The sequence below is a fragment of the Choloepus didactylus genome, chromosome 24 (assembly GCF_015220235.1).
Source record: "Choloepus didactylus isolate mChoDid1 chromosome 24, mChoDid1.pri, whole genome shotgun sequence".
Classification (NCBI taxonomy): domain Eukaryota; kingdom Metazoa; phylum Chordata; class Mammalia; order Pilosa; family Megalonychidae; genus Choloepus; species Choloepus didactylus.
The window spans coordinates 13,491,434-13,508,599 of NC_051330.1; the positions used below are offsets into that span (position 1 = coordinate 13,491,434).

Genomic DNA, 17,166 nt, shown 5'->3' on the forward strand with positions numbered 1-17,166 from the left:
GGGGAACAATAATCCAAGAAGAACAGATAAGCTATTTAACGTTCTGGGGATGCCCAGAAATGACTATGGTCTGTTAATTTCTGATGGATGTAGTAGGAACAAGTTCACTGAAATGTTGCTATACTATGTAACTTTCTTGGGGTAAAGTAGGAACATGTTGGAAGTTAAGCAGTTATCTTAGGTTAGTTGTCTTTTTCTTACTCCCTTGCTATGGTCTCTTTGAAATGTTCTTTTATTGTATGTTTGTTTTCTTTTTAACTTTTTTTTTCATACAGTTGATTTGAAAAAAGAAGGGAAAGTTAAAAAAAAAGAAAAAAGACAAACAAGGAAAAAAAAAAAAAAAAGATGTAGTGCCCCCTTGAGGAGCCTGTGGAGAATGCAGGGGTATTCGCCTACCCCACCTCCATGGTTGCTAACATGACCACAGACATAGGGGACTGGTGGTTTGATGGGTTGAGCCCTCTACCATAAGTTTTACCCTTGGGAAGACGGTTGCTGCAAAGGAGAGGCTAGGCCTCCCTGTATTTGTGCCTAAGAGTCTCCTCCTGAATGCCTCTTTGTTGCTCAGATGTGGCCCTCTCTCTCTGGCTAAGCCAACTTGAAAGGTGAAATCACTGCCCTCCCCCCTACGTGGGATCAGACACCCAGGGAAGTGAATCTCCCTGGCAACGTGGAATATGACTCCCGGGGAGGAATGTAGACCCAGCATCGTGGGATGGAGAACATCTTCTTGACCAAAAGGGGGATGTGAAAGGAAATGAAATAAGCTTCAGTGGCAGAGAGATTCCAAAACGAGCCGAGAGATCACTCTGGTGGGCACTCTTACGCACACTTTAGACAACCTTTTTTAGGTTCTAAAGAATTGGGGTAGCTGGTGATGGATACCTGAAACTATTAAACTACAACCCAGAACCCATGAATCTCGAAGACAGTTGTATAAAAATGTAGCTTATGAGGGGTGACAGTGGGATTGGGAATGCCATAAGGACCAAACTCCACTTTGTCTAGTTTATGGATGGATGTGTAGAAAAGTAGGGGAAGCAAACAAACAGACAAAGGTACCTAGTGTTCTTTTTTACTTCAATTGCTCTTTTTCACTCTAATTATTATTCTTGTTATTTTTGTGTGTGTGCTAATGAAGGTGTCAGGGATTGATTTAGGTGATGAATGTACAACTATGTAATGGTACTGTAAACAATCGAAAGTACAATTTGTTTTGTATGACTGCGTGGTATGTGAATAAATCTCAATAAAATGATGATTAAAAAAAAAAAAATCAGAAGAGAGAAGTTACAAAGACACAGATTTTATCTCAACACAAGAACTTTCTAACCAGAGTTGTCTTAGACTTGATCATTTGAGGCCTTCAGTCTCCTCCTGCATCTCTTCCACTGCTGCCAGTTATCTTTCTGAAAACAAAGTATCATACAACTCCTCTCCCTGGAAACAAAAAAATGGCAAGGCACTGCTTTCAAAATCAAATAAAAACCTGTAACACAACATTCAAATGTCTTTATACTCAGCCTCCAGCCTTGTCTCCAATATCAAATACCACTTCTACCACATACCACATTATCTACTGTGATATGCCAAGCATGGCACAACTTTATACACTGCTTTATCCTATTTCTGATGAATACAATGCCATTCTACTAATTTGGCTGGCAAACTCCTACACACACGCACGCGCACACATACACACACACACATAAAATTATACAATTGTTCATGGAAGAATAAACCAAAAAATAAATTCACTCAAACAGCAAGGGAGGAAATAGGTAGAAGGGCAGGGATAAAAACCAGACTTCTCTGAATATTATCTGTGCTTTATAGTTTTGACTTTGAAACCATGTAAATATTTCCTAATTAAATAACAAAGTAAATAATTTAAGCCAATTCCTAAAACTGAAAAACCCAAAGAAATAGATGAATCTGTGGACCTAAGTGATGGCGTAACTGTCTCACAATGAAAAAAACTACCTGGAGTGCTTACAAAAGAGAGTAATGTAAAACAAATGGTTTATAATGTAGAATGTAGGGGAACTAGCAGTAGAGAGCAATTAAGGAAGGGGGAACAATAATCCAAGAAGAACAGATAAGCTATTTAACGTTCTGGGGATGCCCAGAAATGACTATGGTCTGTTAAATTCTGATGGATATAGTAGGAACAAGTTCACAGAAATGTTGCTATATTATGTAACTTTCTTGGGGTAAAGTAGGAACATGTTGGAAGTTAAGCAGTTATCTTAGGTTAGTTGTCTTTTTCTTACTCCCTTGTTATGGTCTCTTTGAAATGTTCTTTTATTGTATGTTTGTTTTCTTTTTAACTTTTTTTTTCATACAGTTGATTTAAAAAAGAAGGGAAAGTTAAAAAAAAAAAAAAAAGAAAGAAAAACAAGGAAAAAAAAAGATGTAGTGCCCCCTTGAGGAGCCTGTGGAGAATGCAGGGGTATTCGCCTAACCCACCTCCATGGTTGCTAACATGACCACAGACATAGGGGACTGGTGGTTTGATGGGTTGAGCCCTCTACCATAAGTTTTACTCTTGGGAAGACGGTTGCTGCAAAGGAGAGGCTAGGCCTCCCTATATTTGTGCCTAAGAGTCTCCTCCTGAATGCCTCTTTGTTGCTCAGATGTGGCCCTCTCTCTCTGGCTAAGCCAACTTGAAAGGTGAAATCACTGCCCTCCCCCCTACGTGGGATCAGACACCCAGGGGAGTGAATCTCCCTGGCAACGTGGAATATGACTCCCGGGGAGGAATGTAGACCCGGCATCGTGGGACGGAGAACATCTTCTTGACCAACAGGGGGATGTGAAAGGAAATGAAATAAGCTTCAGTGGCAGAGAGATTCCAAAACGAGCCGAGAGGTCACTCTGGAGGGCACTCTTACGCACACTTTAGACAACCCTTTTTAGGTTCTAAAGAATTGGGGTAGCTGGTGGTGGATACCTGAAACTATCAAACTACAACCCAGAACCCATGAATCTCGAAGACAGTTGTATAAAAATGTAGCTTATGAGGGGTGACAATGGGATTGGGAAAGCCATAAGGACCACACTCCACTTTGTCTAGTTTATGGATGGATGAGTAGAAAAATAGGGGAAGGAAACAAACAGACAAAGGTACCCAGTGTTCTTTTTTACTTCAATTGCTCTTTTTCACTCTAATTATTATTCTTGTTATTTTTGTGTGTGTGCTAATGAAGGTGTCAGGGATTCATTTAGGTGATGAATGTACAACTATGTAATGGTACTGTAAACAATCGAAAGTACGATTTGTTATGTATGACTGCGTGGTATGTGAATATATCTCAATAAAATGATGATTAAAAAAAAAGAGAGAGAGAGTAATTTGTATCTCTACTGGAACATACCCTGAAAACAATTAAGAAATGGGGGAAAAATTGTGTTCACTAATTATATTGTTGGTATTACTGTTTGTATATTTTTAAATAATGCAAATGAAGTATTTTGTGTCACGAACCAGGATTTTCAGTGGGAAAGAAAAAATTTATGGATATAATTTCAATGAGATAAAGTAAAAACACTGTAGTCCGGAATATGAAAGAGAACGAATTTGTGAAAAAGTGTGTGTACGTTAGTATGCAAGTTTGTATATATACATGTGTACCCACACACACATTTCTAAATATAAACGTGTACACACAGCTCTGTCCTAAAAAGGTCTACAAATATCGAGTACAACTAGAACCAAACTGCTGTCTCTCAATACTATTTCTCCCTAAAAGTAACCAGAGTTCCTTAAAGAAAGGGCTAATTTCAAGTTGGGATGGAAATCTTACAAAATGATCCCAGACTATCATAGCATACACCAGAAAGCATAGTAACTGTCACCATCTACTAGGACTGTGTCAAGAGAACTTAGAAGCCAACTTGAAGAGGCCCCTACTGGACTGACAATTTGAGAATCAGTTTAAAATAAACTGCAACGAAGTGAAACACATCAAAACTGTTTAAATGCATTCACAAAGATACTCAAAAGAAAACAAAACAAAGCACTCATTCTTCATCTCTGGAGGATTCCTATTTTGAAAACTAGTAAATAAAGAATGAAGCATGTATCCAGCCTTTCCTATAAAAATTAGATCTAGATAATATTAATGAAGAAACAGGATAGTTATTTTGAAACTCCTACTAAAATAAAGCATCTAGACAACAATCACAATGACTGCAGAGAGGAAACCAGAGTTTATATACCATCTGATGAAGTACTTATGAAAACAGTCTTCCACAAAGAAGGAAAGGAAGGTAGAAATCTAGTGAAACTTCCTAACTACCAATTTACAAGAAACACAGGGGACAGAGTTAAATGTTAAACACCCCCATAATAAAACAATTAGCAAAATCTATTGGAAATTCTTCAGGAGAAACTGCCCAGTTTTTAACAATAAATTGCAAGAGGGAAAATGGGAGGGTAGGGGGAAGGTTACTTCACAATGCATCAATCAACTGCAATGTATACAGCCCTCATTTGGGTGTGCATTCAAAAAACTTTTCTAAAGCAAGTTTAGGAGACAGTGGGAAACTATAAAAACTTGCTAGATATTTGATGATATAAATTTTTTGGTTATTTAAAAAAGCAAAGTATCATTAAAGAATCCTTCTATTTTAGATATCTAATAAAATATTTACTGATGAAATTACATGTCTGCAATTTGCTTCCCAAATAATCTGATGGGGAGCAGGGGGTGGGGTGGGGGTGGTGGAGGAAAACAGGGAATGTTTGGGGTATACACAAAAAAGACAGCCTATGAGTCAGGAACAATTAATGCTAGGTGATGAGTAAATAAGAGTTAATTATGCTATCAATCTTTCTATTACTTAAAATTTTCTATGATGAACATTTTAAAAAAAACTAACTATGCTAAAGGTTGTCAGAGAGCTAAGTATTCAACAAGATTAATGCACAGGCTGGTTGGAGCCATGCTTATACTTGCATCATACAACCAGCTGTCATTGCCACTTCAGTATGTCAACCACAAAGTATGCATTAAACTCGACCTCTTTCAAAAATCTACAGACAGCAATAATTTTTTTTAAAATAAAATAGAATTAAGCACCCACTCCAAAATCAAACAAATTTATTTTTGCCCATCGGTATCAATACTGCCTTGAAATGTCCTGTAAGTGTGCTTTCCTATATAGCTCAGTACAAAGTCTTAAGACATTATAAAGCTCAATATTTGGTGAAATGACACAGGACAGGCTATGGAGTTGCAGGAGAAAATGCTGATCAGAAAATAGCATGTATAACATGATCTACTTTTTATAACATGTATGTGTATTTAACTGCATGAAGAACAATCTATAAGAAACATGCCAAAATTTTTAACAAAGGTTGTCTCTATAATGATGGAATTCTAGGTGCCTTTAATTTTCTTTCATGTCATCTGTACTTTTGAACTCTTCTTAAAAAAAAAAAAAATCACATTCACAAAGTAATTAAAATACATATTAACCACAAGAAATAGCACTAAGAAATCTATTAGAAATATTTAAGAAAAATATGTAATATATATGAAAATTAACATGTAAAATGATGCTATGAAATGCTCTGCTTAAACAAGCTCTTCAAAACAATTCAAGAATTCCACCTACAATACAATAGGCCTCTCCAATAACATTTTAAAAATAATGTTCCTCATAACACTGTAGTTCCTCAAGAATTACTATTAGGGAAATCTCTAAAAAAGGAGGAAACTAGAATCACATATTTGGGAAACAAACATTAAGTTGCACTAAAAAACTTTATTACAATTTATCTGGTTTTAAATACAAAAGCCCTCTTCTGATGAAACTGATTTGTCAAGAAGTATTTGAATACCCAGTGAGATATTCAGGTTTATATTTAGTATAGTCTTTAATTAGAAATGAGTGACTAAAGTTTCTTCCCCTCTTTAAGACCTCATTCTTGATAGAAAAGCGTAACTATCTTACAAGGATATTGCTTGGTCTCAGTAAGACACTGCATATTTAGTAACGGTTGATAAAATCTGGTCACTGTTAATAGTAGCCTTATAATGGTAGGTCAGAACTGCCACATGTTGGCTTGTATAAGCAAGAAGTTTCTAACAGCTTTCCAAACCCTGATACAGTCCCTCATGAAATATGACTGCAGTTCCTGCTCTTAGTTCCTTGAGATCACCCAGTAATATTCTATTAAATTTATATAAATATACATTTATATACACAAATGTATAATTTATATACATATCTGTTGAGCCCATCGATAATGCTGAAGTAATACTGACCCATTAGAATAAAAATTAAAGTGGCACATTCACTTACTTGCTTAAAGGCAGCAGCTTAGAATTATACAGTACAGCATATCTTCCAAAAAGAATTAAAACATTACGGTTCACAATTTTCTTATCTGCCAAATTTTATTTGAAGGGGATGGGCATCTACGCCTTTCATTTATTACCTGAATTAAATGCTCATTCCTTTCAAAGATGTTTTTTTCTAGTGCCTATTCTATGCCTGGTACCAAATACCAAGGACATACTACATAAAATATGGTCTTCTGTCACAGAGCTTATCAGTCTAGTGAAGAACTGAGACCACCAAATAATTATTTCCATCATATTACTTTTGTTAAAAGTATATTAGGCAGTTAATATATTAAGATTTTCTAGCTTTCTTAGCTTTTACAAAAATTGTCAACTCGGCATAAAAGCTTAAAGCCAAATGGTTTCTCCTTTGTAACTACTGAAATACAATTAAATCAGCCATATCTCTCACATCAATTTGTCTCCAGCTACTTTTTTTAGTTCTTTCCAAAAATAATAAGTAGCCAAGCAACTAATGATAGTACCATACATTCTGACTTTACTTTTATTTACATTTTAAGAGTTCAATGAATAGTATAACTACAGCATTAACCAAGATGATTTCATTAATTTACTATGTGCAGTAGATTCAAATTAAGACTATAGAAGACACTCTAGGGGTTATAGATCTATACATAAATTCTTCACAGAATTCATGCACCATTATATCAAATATACTGTAGCCATACAAATTAACTAGATATGCCCAAATCAAGTTTACCTCTAACATTTTAATAAACCTGAAAATATAATCTAGAGCTAAGTTTTCATTTTTATTGTTTATTATTTGTCTTCTTCCATTATGTATAAAATACAAACTTTTTTATCAGTAGACAACAGTACAAATTAAAAATAAAATAAGTGAACTGCTGCTATCTGTGGTTAAGAACAAAATTGCCAAGACCAAATTTGGCATCAGCAACCAATAGAGAACCAAAATGGAAAGCCGTTAGAATATGGGATAGTTGAAGGTCACAACATAACAAGAAAGTATTGTCATTTCCACAGCTTAAAAAATTGTAGTATTACCCTGTGATACTATAAAAGAGTATAAAAGTAACATGCAATATCTAAGCAAGTGTTAAGATACTATAATTTATTAAGAATGATTATTGTCATTAATTTATCACTAACTACAAACCAAACACTTTGCCAAGTTACGTTAAACAACTCATTTAATCCTCAAAACCACCATAAGAGAAAAATGTTATTACTATTCCCATTTTACAAGGCACAAGGAGATTAAGTAATTTGGCCAAGGTCACTAAGTGACAGTACCAAGACTGAAACCTAAGCAATCTGATTGCAGCTCACACTCAAACATTACATTCTTTTGCCTCTTAGCAGGCCAAAGAGAGCAGAAAATGTTCTTTAGGCTATAGTTCAACTGCAATCCAGCACAGAATCCATGGAATCTAACTACACAGTTCCAAACTCCTATCCTCTGTGTCCTGTGAGGGTGTGAGTGAGAGCCGTAAACACAGAATTAAACAGAGACTGAGAAGGAAGAAATTCTGTTAAACTTGTTGGCATACCAACAAGTTTAACAAACTGATACACTAATCTTTTGGTGAAGATTTATTTGTCCTTCAGTTGTTGAGACTTTATCTCATTATCCCTACGCAAATTAAATTAGTACTATTTAATACAAATGCAATCATAAATGCAAACATAGGTTCCAAAACTACATGACAATACTCATTTGAGAAAACTGCCACTCAATTGGTTCAGAATATGCTTACATTTTTAAGATTTTAATCAACTGTTTTTATCTTCAAATGTAAAAATGCCCAAGTAGAACTCGGGCTGCCACGGTGTGGGGAGTTAGGTTATGGTAGGGCTAAAATGAAGTTAGGTTAAAAGCTCAAAAATAAGTTTTCAAAATTATGTCAGGATACCTTTTGGGCACAAACTTCCAGTAGCACCACAAAGTGATTCAATGTGCATGTTCCAACATGAGAGGACCACATGACTATCATTTGTTACCACCTTTCAAAGCAACATTTGGGGGGGGGGGGTAATGATCCTTCTGAATAATAATTTCAACCTTTGGCAAGTAATACCTAGGTATTTTTTAAAAAGGCATTCAATTAATTTTTACATGGACAGAAACTCAAAAGTATCCAGACCCACAGATCATTGAATAAAAGTCAACTAGGCAAATGAAACCTTCTCAACACAGTTTAAAGCAGGTTTCTACTAATTAAACTAACAAAACAAAAATGGCAGGAAAAAAAAAAAAAAAACAGAAGCAATGTACTTTAAGGAAATATGTCTAGAAAACCTACAATCAACATAAAATGCTGGTGCAATCCAAAGTGAGTCTCTTGTGGCTAGTTATAAGCCTACTCTTTTTAGTAGATTTCTGTATCTACTAAAACTCCCAAGGACTGACAGATATCCAAGATTTATTTATTTGATCATTCTCATGTAAACCTCACTGAAAGAAACATCTTAGGTATTTTGAACTTTTAGTTACATATTTTACATATATAACATTACAGTTTGATTAATTTGCAAACTGGCAGTTTCTAAAATTTAAATACCAAAGTAAGCCAACCTTTGTAATGACTGATACTTTAGTTGGCTACGTGAAAAATAATGGTAATTAGCAAGGGAAAATCATGAGAATACCTTAAAACAAACAAAAAGCCCTAAATTTCAAGATGTCATTAATGACATTAATTTTGCTAAAAAGTTTCTTAGATGAAATAATGGTCTTTATTCACAAATGTCAAATACCAAAAGATCTGCATATTTTATTGTTAGGATGCAAAAGTATAAGTAAACTACTCACATAAAGACGTGCCTCATTTTCAAGGACTTACCTTCTTTTTATCCCTCATTGAGCCTTTGCCTCGGACCATTATCTTACATCCTGTTTCTGCTTCAAGCTGTTTAGCTGTAAGTCCTCTAGGTCCAAGGATTCTCCCAACAAAATTAAACTGGAAAAAAAAAATCAACATACATTACTCAACTGCATGTATACCTCTGAAAATTATTTTTAAACATTATATATTCTTCCTTGAGATAAGTATTTTTTAACCCTAAGATAAGAGAAAATATTAGAGCCCTTATCAATTTATTGTCAAGTTTAAGGCCTAACTACAATAGCTCACTGTTTAGCATGATTAACATAAACTATGAATTAGAACTATCTAGCTAAAACAGGTATTGCACTGAATTGTCCATCAATATGTAATCTAAACTAGAGTATATTAAAGAATTTGACAAAATCTTAATGCCACTCAAGAATGCAAATCCCTTCTATAAAATTTTTCATTGTATCTTTGGAATGACGGTGTTGAGGCAACCATCTGCTACAGGTCAGAACTGCCACATGGTAGCCTGTATAGACAATATAAGACAACAGACAATACTAAATAATGACATATAGAGAAAGACAATATTAAATAATTAAATATAGACAATATTAAATAATGATAGCTTTTATTAGGGAGAATCTCAGGAAAAATTCCTGTCTTATTACTTATCAAGAAAAGTTTTCCTTCTCCAAAGCAATGTTCAGAGAATTGTGTAACTATTTTGGGTTGCTGCTAGATGTGATAGCTACATTTGGATTCCATCTTTACTAAATGTATAAGTCTTTTTTTTTTTTTGCCACATTCCAGGCACAAATTTTAGGACTGTGTCCTTATTTTCCTCCTTATTTTTCATGTCTACTTTTAATTTATATGGCACTAAGTATTTCTGCAAGGAACCTTAATTCTTCTCATGAATAGGCCAGTCATTTGAATAGTTGCATAAATGAAGAATTACCATCCCTCAACAGAAACTTCTAGTACTCACATATAGAAGGCAATTAAAAAAAAAAGAAAAAAAAGTCCGATGGGAAAAACAGGCTGAATTCTAAATACTGAAAAGTAAACTTCCCTCATTCCCATGTCATCTGTAGAAGAGACAAAAATGAGGGTCTACCATCAGTTCTACAAAAATGCATGGGTCGGCCGCCTCCGCCGCCTGCTCCAGCTCGAGAGACGCGAGCGGGCGGCGGGGCGGGCGGTGGGAAACACGGAGAAGCGGGAGGGCGGGGGCGGAGTCACCCGCCTTAGCTCCCGCCCCCGGCCGCGGTCCCCGGCCCAGCCCCGGTGTGGCAGCGGCTCATGGCGGCGGTGGGGTCCCCGCAGCAGCAGGTGCGGATGGCCCATCAGCAGGTCTGGGCGGCCCTCGAAGTGGCGCTCCGGGTGCCCTGCCTCTACATCATCGACGCCATCTTCAACTCCTATTACGATTCCAGCCAAAGCCGGTTCTGCATCGGACTCCAGATCTTCCTCCGGCTCCTTGGTATATTTGTATCCAGTGTTGTTCTAATCTTGTCACAGCGATCACTTTTCAAATTTTACATGTACAGCTCAGCCTTTCTATTAGCTGCAACCTCAGTGTTAGTGAATTATTATGCTTCTTTGCACATTGACTTCTATGGTGCCTACAACACATCAGCTTTCGGAATTGAGCTACTTCCTCGAAAAGGGCCCTCACTATGGATGGCACTCATCGTTCTACAGCTAACATTTGGAATTGGATACATTACGCTACTCCAAATTCATTCCATCTATTCACAATTAATTATTTTGGATCTCTTGGTTCCTGTAATAGGCTTAATCACAGAGCTACCACTACACATCAGAGAGGCTTTAGTTTTTATTTCTTCCTTGATTCTTACATTAACAACAGTGCTTGTATTGGTTGTGAAACTTAAGTGGTTTTATTATTCCACACGATATGTCTATCTTTTAGTGAGGCACATGTATCGGATTTATGGATTACAGTTATTAATGGAGGACACATAGAAGAGGATTCGTTTCCCAGATATACTGCGAGTCTTTTGGCTAACAAGAATTACAGCACAGGCTACGGTGTTAACATACATTTTAAGGATGGCAAATGAAACTGATTCCTTCTTTATTTCTTGGGATGATTTCTGGGACCTCATTTGCAATCTTATAATTAGTGGATGTGATTCTACACTAACTGTTCTGGGCATGAGTGCTGTGATTTCTTCAATATCCCATTATTTGGGGCTTGGTATATTGGCCTTTATTGGATCAACTGAAGAAGATGACAGGAGGCTTGGCTTTGTAGCACCTGTTTTATATTTTATTTTGGCTCTTCAGACTGGTTTAAGTGGGTTAAGACCAGAAGAGAGACTTATTCGTTTAAGTAGAAACATATGCCTTTTACTAACTGCAGTCCTGCGTTTTATCCATGGAATGACAGACCCTGTGTTAATGTCTCTCAGTGCCTCTCATGTGTCATCTTTTCGTAGACATTTTCCTGTGCTGTTTGTCTCTGCTTGCCTGTTTATTCTTCCTGTTTTACTCAGTTATGTTCTTTGGCATCATTATGCACTAAATACATGGTTGTTTGCAGTTACAGCCTTTTGTGTGGAACTCTGTTTAAAAGTAATTGTTTCTCTTACTGTTTATACATTATTCATGATTGATGGTTACTACAATGTCCTCTGGGAAAAGCTTGATGATTACGTCTACTATGTTCGTTCAACAGGCAATATTATTGAATTTATATTTGGAGTAGTAATGTTTGGAAATGGGGCTTATACTATGATGTTTGAGTCAGGAAGTAAAATTCGGGCTTGTATGATGTGCCTACATGCATATTTTAACATCTACTTACAAGCAAAAAATGGCTGGAAGACATTCATGAATCGTAGGACAGCTGTTAAGAAGATTAATTCACTTCCCGAAATAAAAGGCAGACAATTACAAGAAATTGATGATGTATGTGCAATCTGCTATCATGAGTTTACAACATCTGCTCATATTACACCATGTAACCATTATTTCCATGCACTCTGCCTTCGGAAGTGGCTGTACATTCAAGATACTTGTCCTATGTGCCATCAAAAAGTATACATTGAAGATGATGTCAAGGATAATTCAAATACATCTAACAAGAATGGATTTATTGCACCAAATGAAAATCCAGAGGAAGCTATCAGAGAAGCTGCTGCTGAATCTGACAGGGAATTGAACGAAGATGACAGTACAGATTGTGATGATGATGTTCAAAGAGAAAGAAATGGAGTGATCCAGCACACAGGCACAGCAGATGAAGAATTCATTAATGATGATACTGACTGATTAAAATAGCATTTACTAATCATTGAGGTATCTGTTTAAAGTTCAGTTCATCCAAAATGAAGTAACATGCTTCACTTCAGTGTGTAACCAAGCACAAAAACAGTATCAATGTTCAATTTGTGAATGGTTTTCCGTTTACTGTGATGTGCTACTGTAAATATACCTCTTTAATTACTAAAAAAAAAAAAAAATGCATGGGTCATTAGAGATGGCCAAGCAAATTTCTCCTCCATGGGAAAAAAAAAAAAACCTAGAGAAAAGCAGACCCCAGGACAGCAGTTCCAGGGTGCAAACAGCCACAGAGGGACCTCTACAATACATAGAGGGGACTTGGGTGAAAAGGCAGAAAAATTACATCTGAAAGGATGCAGTGAGTTTATTCAACCAGGACGGCTAGCAGGGGCTGGCAGATGGAGGCAGTGCCGAGAGGAGATGAGAGGAGATGCAGCAGCTCTCCACACACCATGCATCCATCTCAGTACTTAGCTGGGAAGATAACCCTCCACAGCTCTGTGGCCAGGAGCTCCCATGAAGGAACTCGGGATTCAGCAGACCCGTGTTGACCACATTTACTCTGCCTCCACGAAAGCCTGTGGTGCGCACCGGTAAGAGGTGGGGAGAGACGAGGGTGGAACATGGAAGCACCAGGAACCCCCAACTCCACCGCAGAGGCTTGAGAGCATACAGTGGGAAGGAACTGGGAACCATTTTTGCTGGAAGGTGAGGTGCCCAGTCACACAGGATGAGAGTGATCTATTTGGAGACCCAGGAATCACCAGACCCACTGTGCCCTGAAGCAGACTCCCTGCCAAACTGCATAGGGCCCACCCCCCAATCCCCAGGGCTGGCAGTCCCCAATGCAAACGGAGAACTGATGCGCTGATTGGAGAGCCCGCTCAATGAGCAGGCCCTGTTGAGGAAAAGCTGGCTTGAGAGTAAGACATGGCACAAGTGTGCCATCTGCTGGGAAGACAGGGAAAGTGCATTCGAGCAAGCTGTCATTCTGCCAAATTTTTAAAAATGTCCAGGTAATCCTGAATCTACCCAAAAAACCTTGTAAGATAAGCAAATGCCACGAAGCCAACAGAAAATCACCAATCACCAGAACACCTAAGAAGATATGGACAAGCCAAATGACCAATTTAAAAAGCCGGAGAAGACAAAGAATCTGGAGCAATTAATCAAAGTACAACACATAAATCTCCAAAACAGCTTCAATAGGTTGGTTAAAGAGAATAAGGACATCAAGAGGACTCTAGAAAAGCATAAAGAATTCAAAAGAGTAAGTTAAAAAATAGCAGATCTTTATGGAAATAAAAGTTACCGTAGAAGAAATAAAAAATACACTAGAGACACTTAACAGCAGAATTGAAGAGGCAGAATAACAAATAAGTGAACTACAGGACAGACAATTGAATGTGAACGCACAAAAGAACAAATGGTGAAAAAAACTGAAAAGATCTGAAATGCAACTCAAAGAAATGATGGACAAGATGAAGCGAACAAATACAAGAATCAATGGTGTCCCAGAAGAAGAGAAGAGTAAAGGGCTAGGAAAAATATTTGAGGACATAGTTGGGAAAAACTTTCCAGCCCTTCTAAATGATATAAATATGCAAATCAAAGTCCAAAGAAATCCAAACAGAATAAACCCAAACAGAGCCATTCCATGACATGTAATAATCAGATTGTCAAATGCTGAAGAGGAGGAGAAAGTCCTGAAAGCAGCAAGAGAAGTGATTCACCATATACAAGGGGAACAACTTAAGACAGTGACGACTCAACGGGCACCATGGAAGAGAGAAGGCAGTGGTATGACGCATTTAAGACTCTGAGAGAGAAAAATTGCCACCCAAGAATTATTTATCCAGCAAAGCTCTCCTTCAAAATCAAGGGTGACTTTAAAATTTCCACACACAAAAAAAGGCTGAGAGAATTCGTTAACAAGAGGCCTGCCCCACAAGAAATAGTAAAGGGAGTCCTACCAGCCAAGAAACAAGAAGGAGAGAGAGGTCTAGAGGAGGGCATAGAACTGAAGAGTACTAGCAAGGGTCACTTAAAGGAAAAAAAGGGAGGGGAGACAGGAATAGATCTAACAATTAAAAAACAAAGGATATGATGGCTGGTCCAACAACTGACTTCACGGGAATAACTCTGAATGTGAATGGATTAAACTCCACAATTAGAAGATACAGACTGGCAGAATGGATTTAAAACTATGATCCATCGATATGCTGTTTCCAAGAGACTCAGACACAGAGAAACAAAAAGACTGGAAGTGAAAGCACGGAAAAAAATATTCCATGCAAGCTGTAACCAAAAGAAAGCAGAGGTAGCTATACTAATATCAGCCAAAATAGACTTTACATGCAAGGATGTAATAAAAAACAAAGAAGGACACTATGTGTTAATAATACGGACAATTCACCAAGGCGAAATAACAATCATAAATGTCTATGCACCCATCAAGGAGCTCCAAAGTATACAAGACCAACATTGGGAGCCAGACATTTCTACAATAATAGTGAGAGACTTCAATACACCACTCTCTTCTATAGATGGAACAACCAGCAGAGAACAAAGAAATTCAAAACCTAAACAATGTGATAAATGAATTAGACTTTATAACAGACATATATAGCGTTATATCCCCAGATTACCAGGATATACATTCTTCTCTAGCACTCATGGAATGTTCTCCATGATATATCATATGCTGGGACACAAAACAAGTTCTAACAAATTTAAAAGATTAAAACTATTCACAGCACATTCTCTTGACCATAATGAAATGCAACTGGAAATCAATAACCACCGAAGAACCAGAACTTTCACAAATATATGGAGACTAAAAAACACACACCTAAGCAATCAGTGGGTCAAAGAAGAAACTGCAAGAGAAATCGGTACATATTCAGGGACAAATGAATGAGAAAAAACAACATATCAAAACCCACAGGATGCAGTGAAGGCGGTGCTGAAAGAAATTTATAGCTCTAAATGCATACATTAAAAGGGAAGAAAGACCTAAAACCAAAGACCTAATGTAACAACTGAAGAGGCTAGAGAATGATCAGCCAACTAACCCTAAGGAAAGTAGAAGAAAAGAAATAAAAAGGACTAAAGTAGAAATGAGCTGGAGAAGAGCAAAAACAACAGAGAGACTAAATAAAACCAAAAGGTGGTTCTTTGAGAGGATCAACAAGATTGACAAACCCTTTGCTAAGTTGACAAAGACAGAAAGAAAAAAGACCCCAAAAGCAAAATCAGAAATGAGAGTGGGGTCATTACCATGGATCCTGAAGAAATTTAAAAAAATTATGAGGATAACATGAACAACTGTATGCCAACAAGGCAGACAACTTAGAGGAAATGGACAATTTCCGGGAAACACATGAACAACCTAGACTGACCTAAGAAATAGAAGACCTCAACAAACCAATCACAAGTAAAGAGAATCAATCAGTCATCAAAAATCTGCCTACAAATAAAAGCCCAGGGCCAGATGGCTTCACAAGGATATTTTACCAAACTTTCCAAAAAGAACTGACACTATTACTGCTCAAAGGCTTTCAAAAACCTGAAGAAAAAGGATCACTACTTCACTCATTTTATGAAGCTAACATCACTCTAACACCAAAACCACAGGCCAATCTCCCTAATGAATACAGATGCAAAAATTCTCAACAAAATACTTACAAATTGAATCTAAAAACACATTAAAAGAATTATACACCATGACCAATTGGGGTTCATTCCTGGCATGGAAGGGTGATTCAACATAAGAAAATCTATCAATGTAATACAACACATTAACATATCAAAAGGGAAAAATCAAATGATCATCTCAATAGACACTGAAAAAGCATTCAACAAAATTCAGCATCCCTTTTAGATAAAAACATTTCAAAAGCTAGGCACTGAAGGAAACTTCTTCAATATGTTAAAGGGCATATATAAAAACCCCACAGCCAGCATAGTACTCAACAAGGAGAGACAAAGAGCCTTCCCCGAGATTGGGAACGAGACAAGGATGCCCACTGTCACCACAATTAATTATTCAACACTGTGCTAGAAGTTCTAGCCACAGTAATCCAGCAAGACAAAGAAATAAAAGGCATCCAAATTGGAAAGGAAGAAATAAAACTGCCATTATTTGCAGATGATACGATCTTATATTTGGAAAATCCTGAGAAAGTGATAACAAAGCTACTTGAGCTAATAAACAAATTTAGAACAGTGGCAGGACACAAGATCAATGCGCAAAAGTGAGTAATGTTCCTATACAGTAATAGTGACCTAACTGAAGAGGCAATCAAGAAAAAAACTGCATTCACAATAGCAACTAAAAATATCAAGTACCTAGGAATAAACTTAACCAAGGATATAAAAGACCTCTACACAGAAAATTAGAAAACTTTACTAAAAGAAATTAAAAAGGACCTAATTACGTGGAAAAATATTACATGTTCATGGACAGGATGGTTAAATTGTCAAGATGTCAATTCTACTCAAACTGGTATACAGATTAATGCAATTCCAATCAAAATTCCAACAACCTACTTTGCAGACTGGGAATAGCTAGATATCAAATTTGTTTGGAAGGGAAAGGGGCCTCGAATTGCCAAAAACACTCTACAAATGAAGAACAAAGTGGGAAGACTTATACTTTGTGACTTTAAAGTCTACTA

The 17,166-nt window shown here is 36.8% G+C and overlaps 2 protein-coding genes across 7 annotated transcripts in view; one reads left to right on the forward strand and one right to left on the reverse strand.

Moving 5' to 3' along the window:
* The window catches only part of QKI (QKI, KH domain containing RNA binding), a 192,948-nt gene that overhangs the window by 93,525 nt on the left and 82,257 nt on the right, over nucleotides 1-17,166 (reverse strand). For all 6 annotated transcript variants that reach the window (XR_005214107.1, XM_037817636.1, XM_037817634.1 and 3 more), the window contains exon 3: nucleotides 9,182-9,298. Coding sequence is in view for 5 of the 6 variants with exons in the window: in XM_037817636.1 (XP_037673564.1) it covers nucleotides 9,182-9,298 (117 nt within the window). In the remaining variant the exon portion in view is untranslated. The remainder of the gene's footprint in view (nucleotides 1-9,181; nucleotides 9,299-17,166) is intronic.
* LOC119519880 (E3 ubiquitin-protein ligase RNF139-like) lies at nucleotides 10,463-12,645 on the forward strand. The gene is given in 1 exon segment (XM_037817633.1): nucleotides 10,463-12,645. A coding segment is annotated over 1 exon segment (1,998 nt). The 5' UTR covers nucleotides 10,463-10,477; the 3' UTR covers nucleotides 12,476-12,645.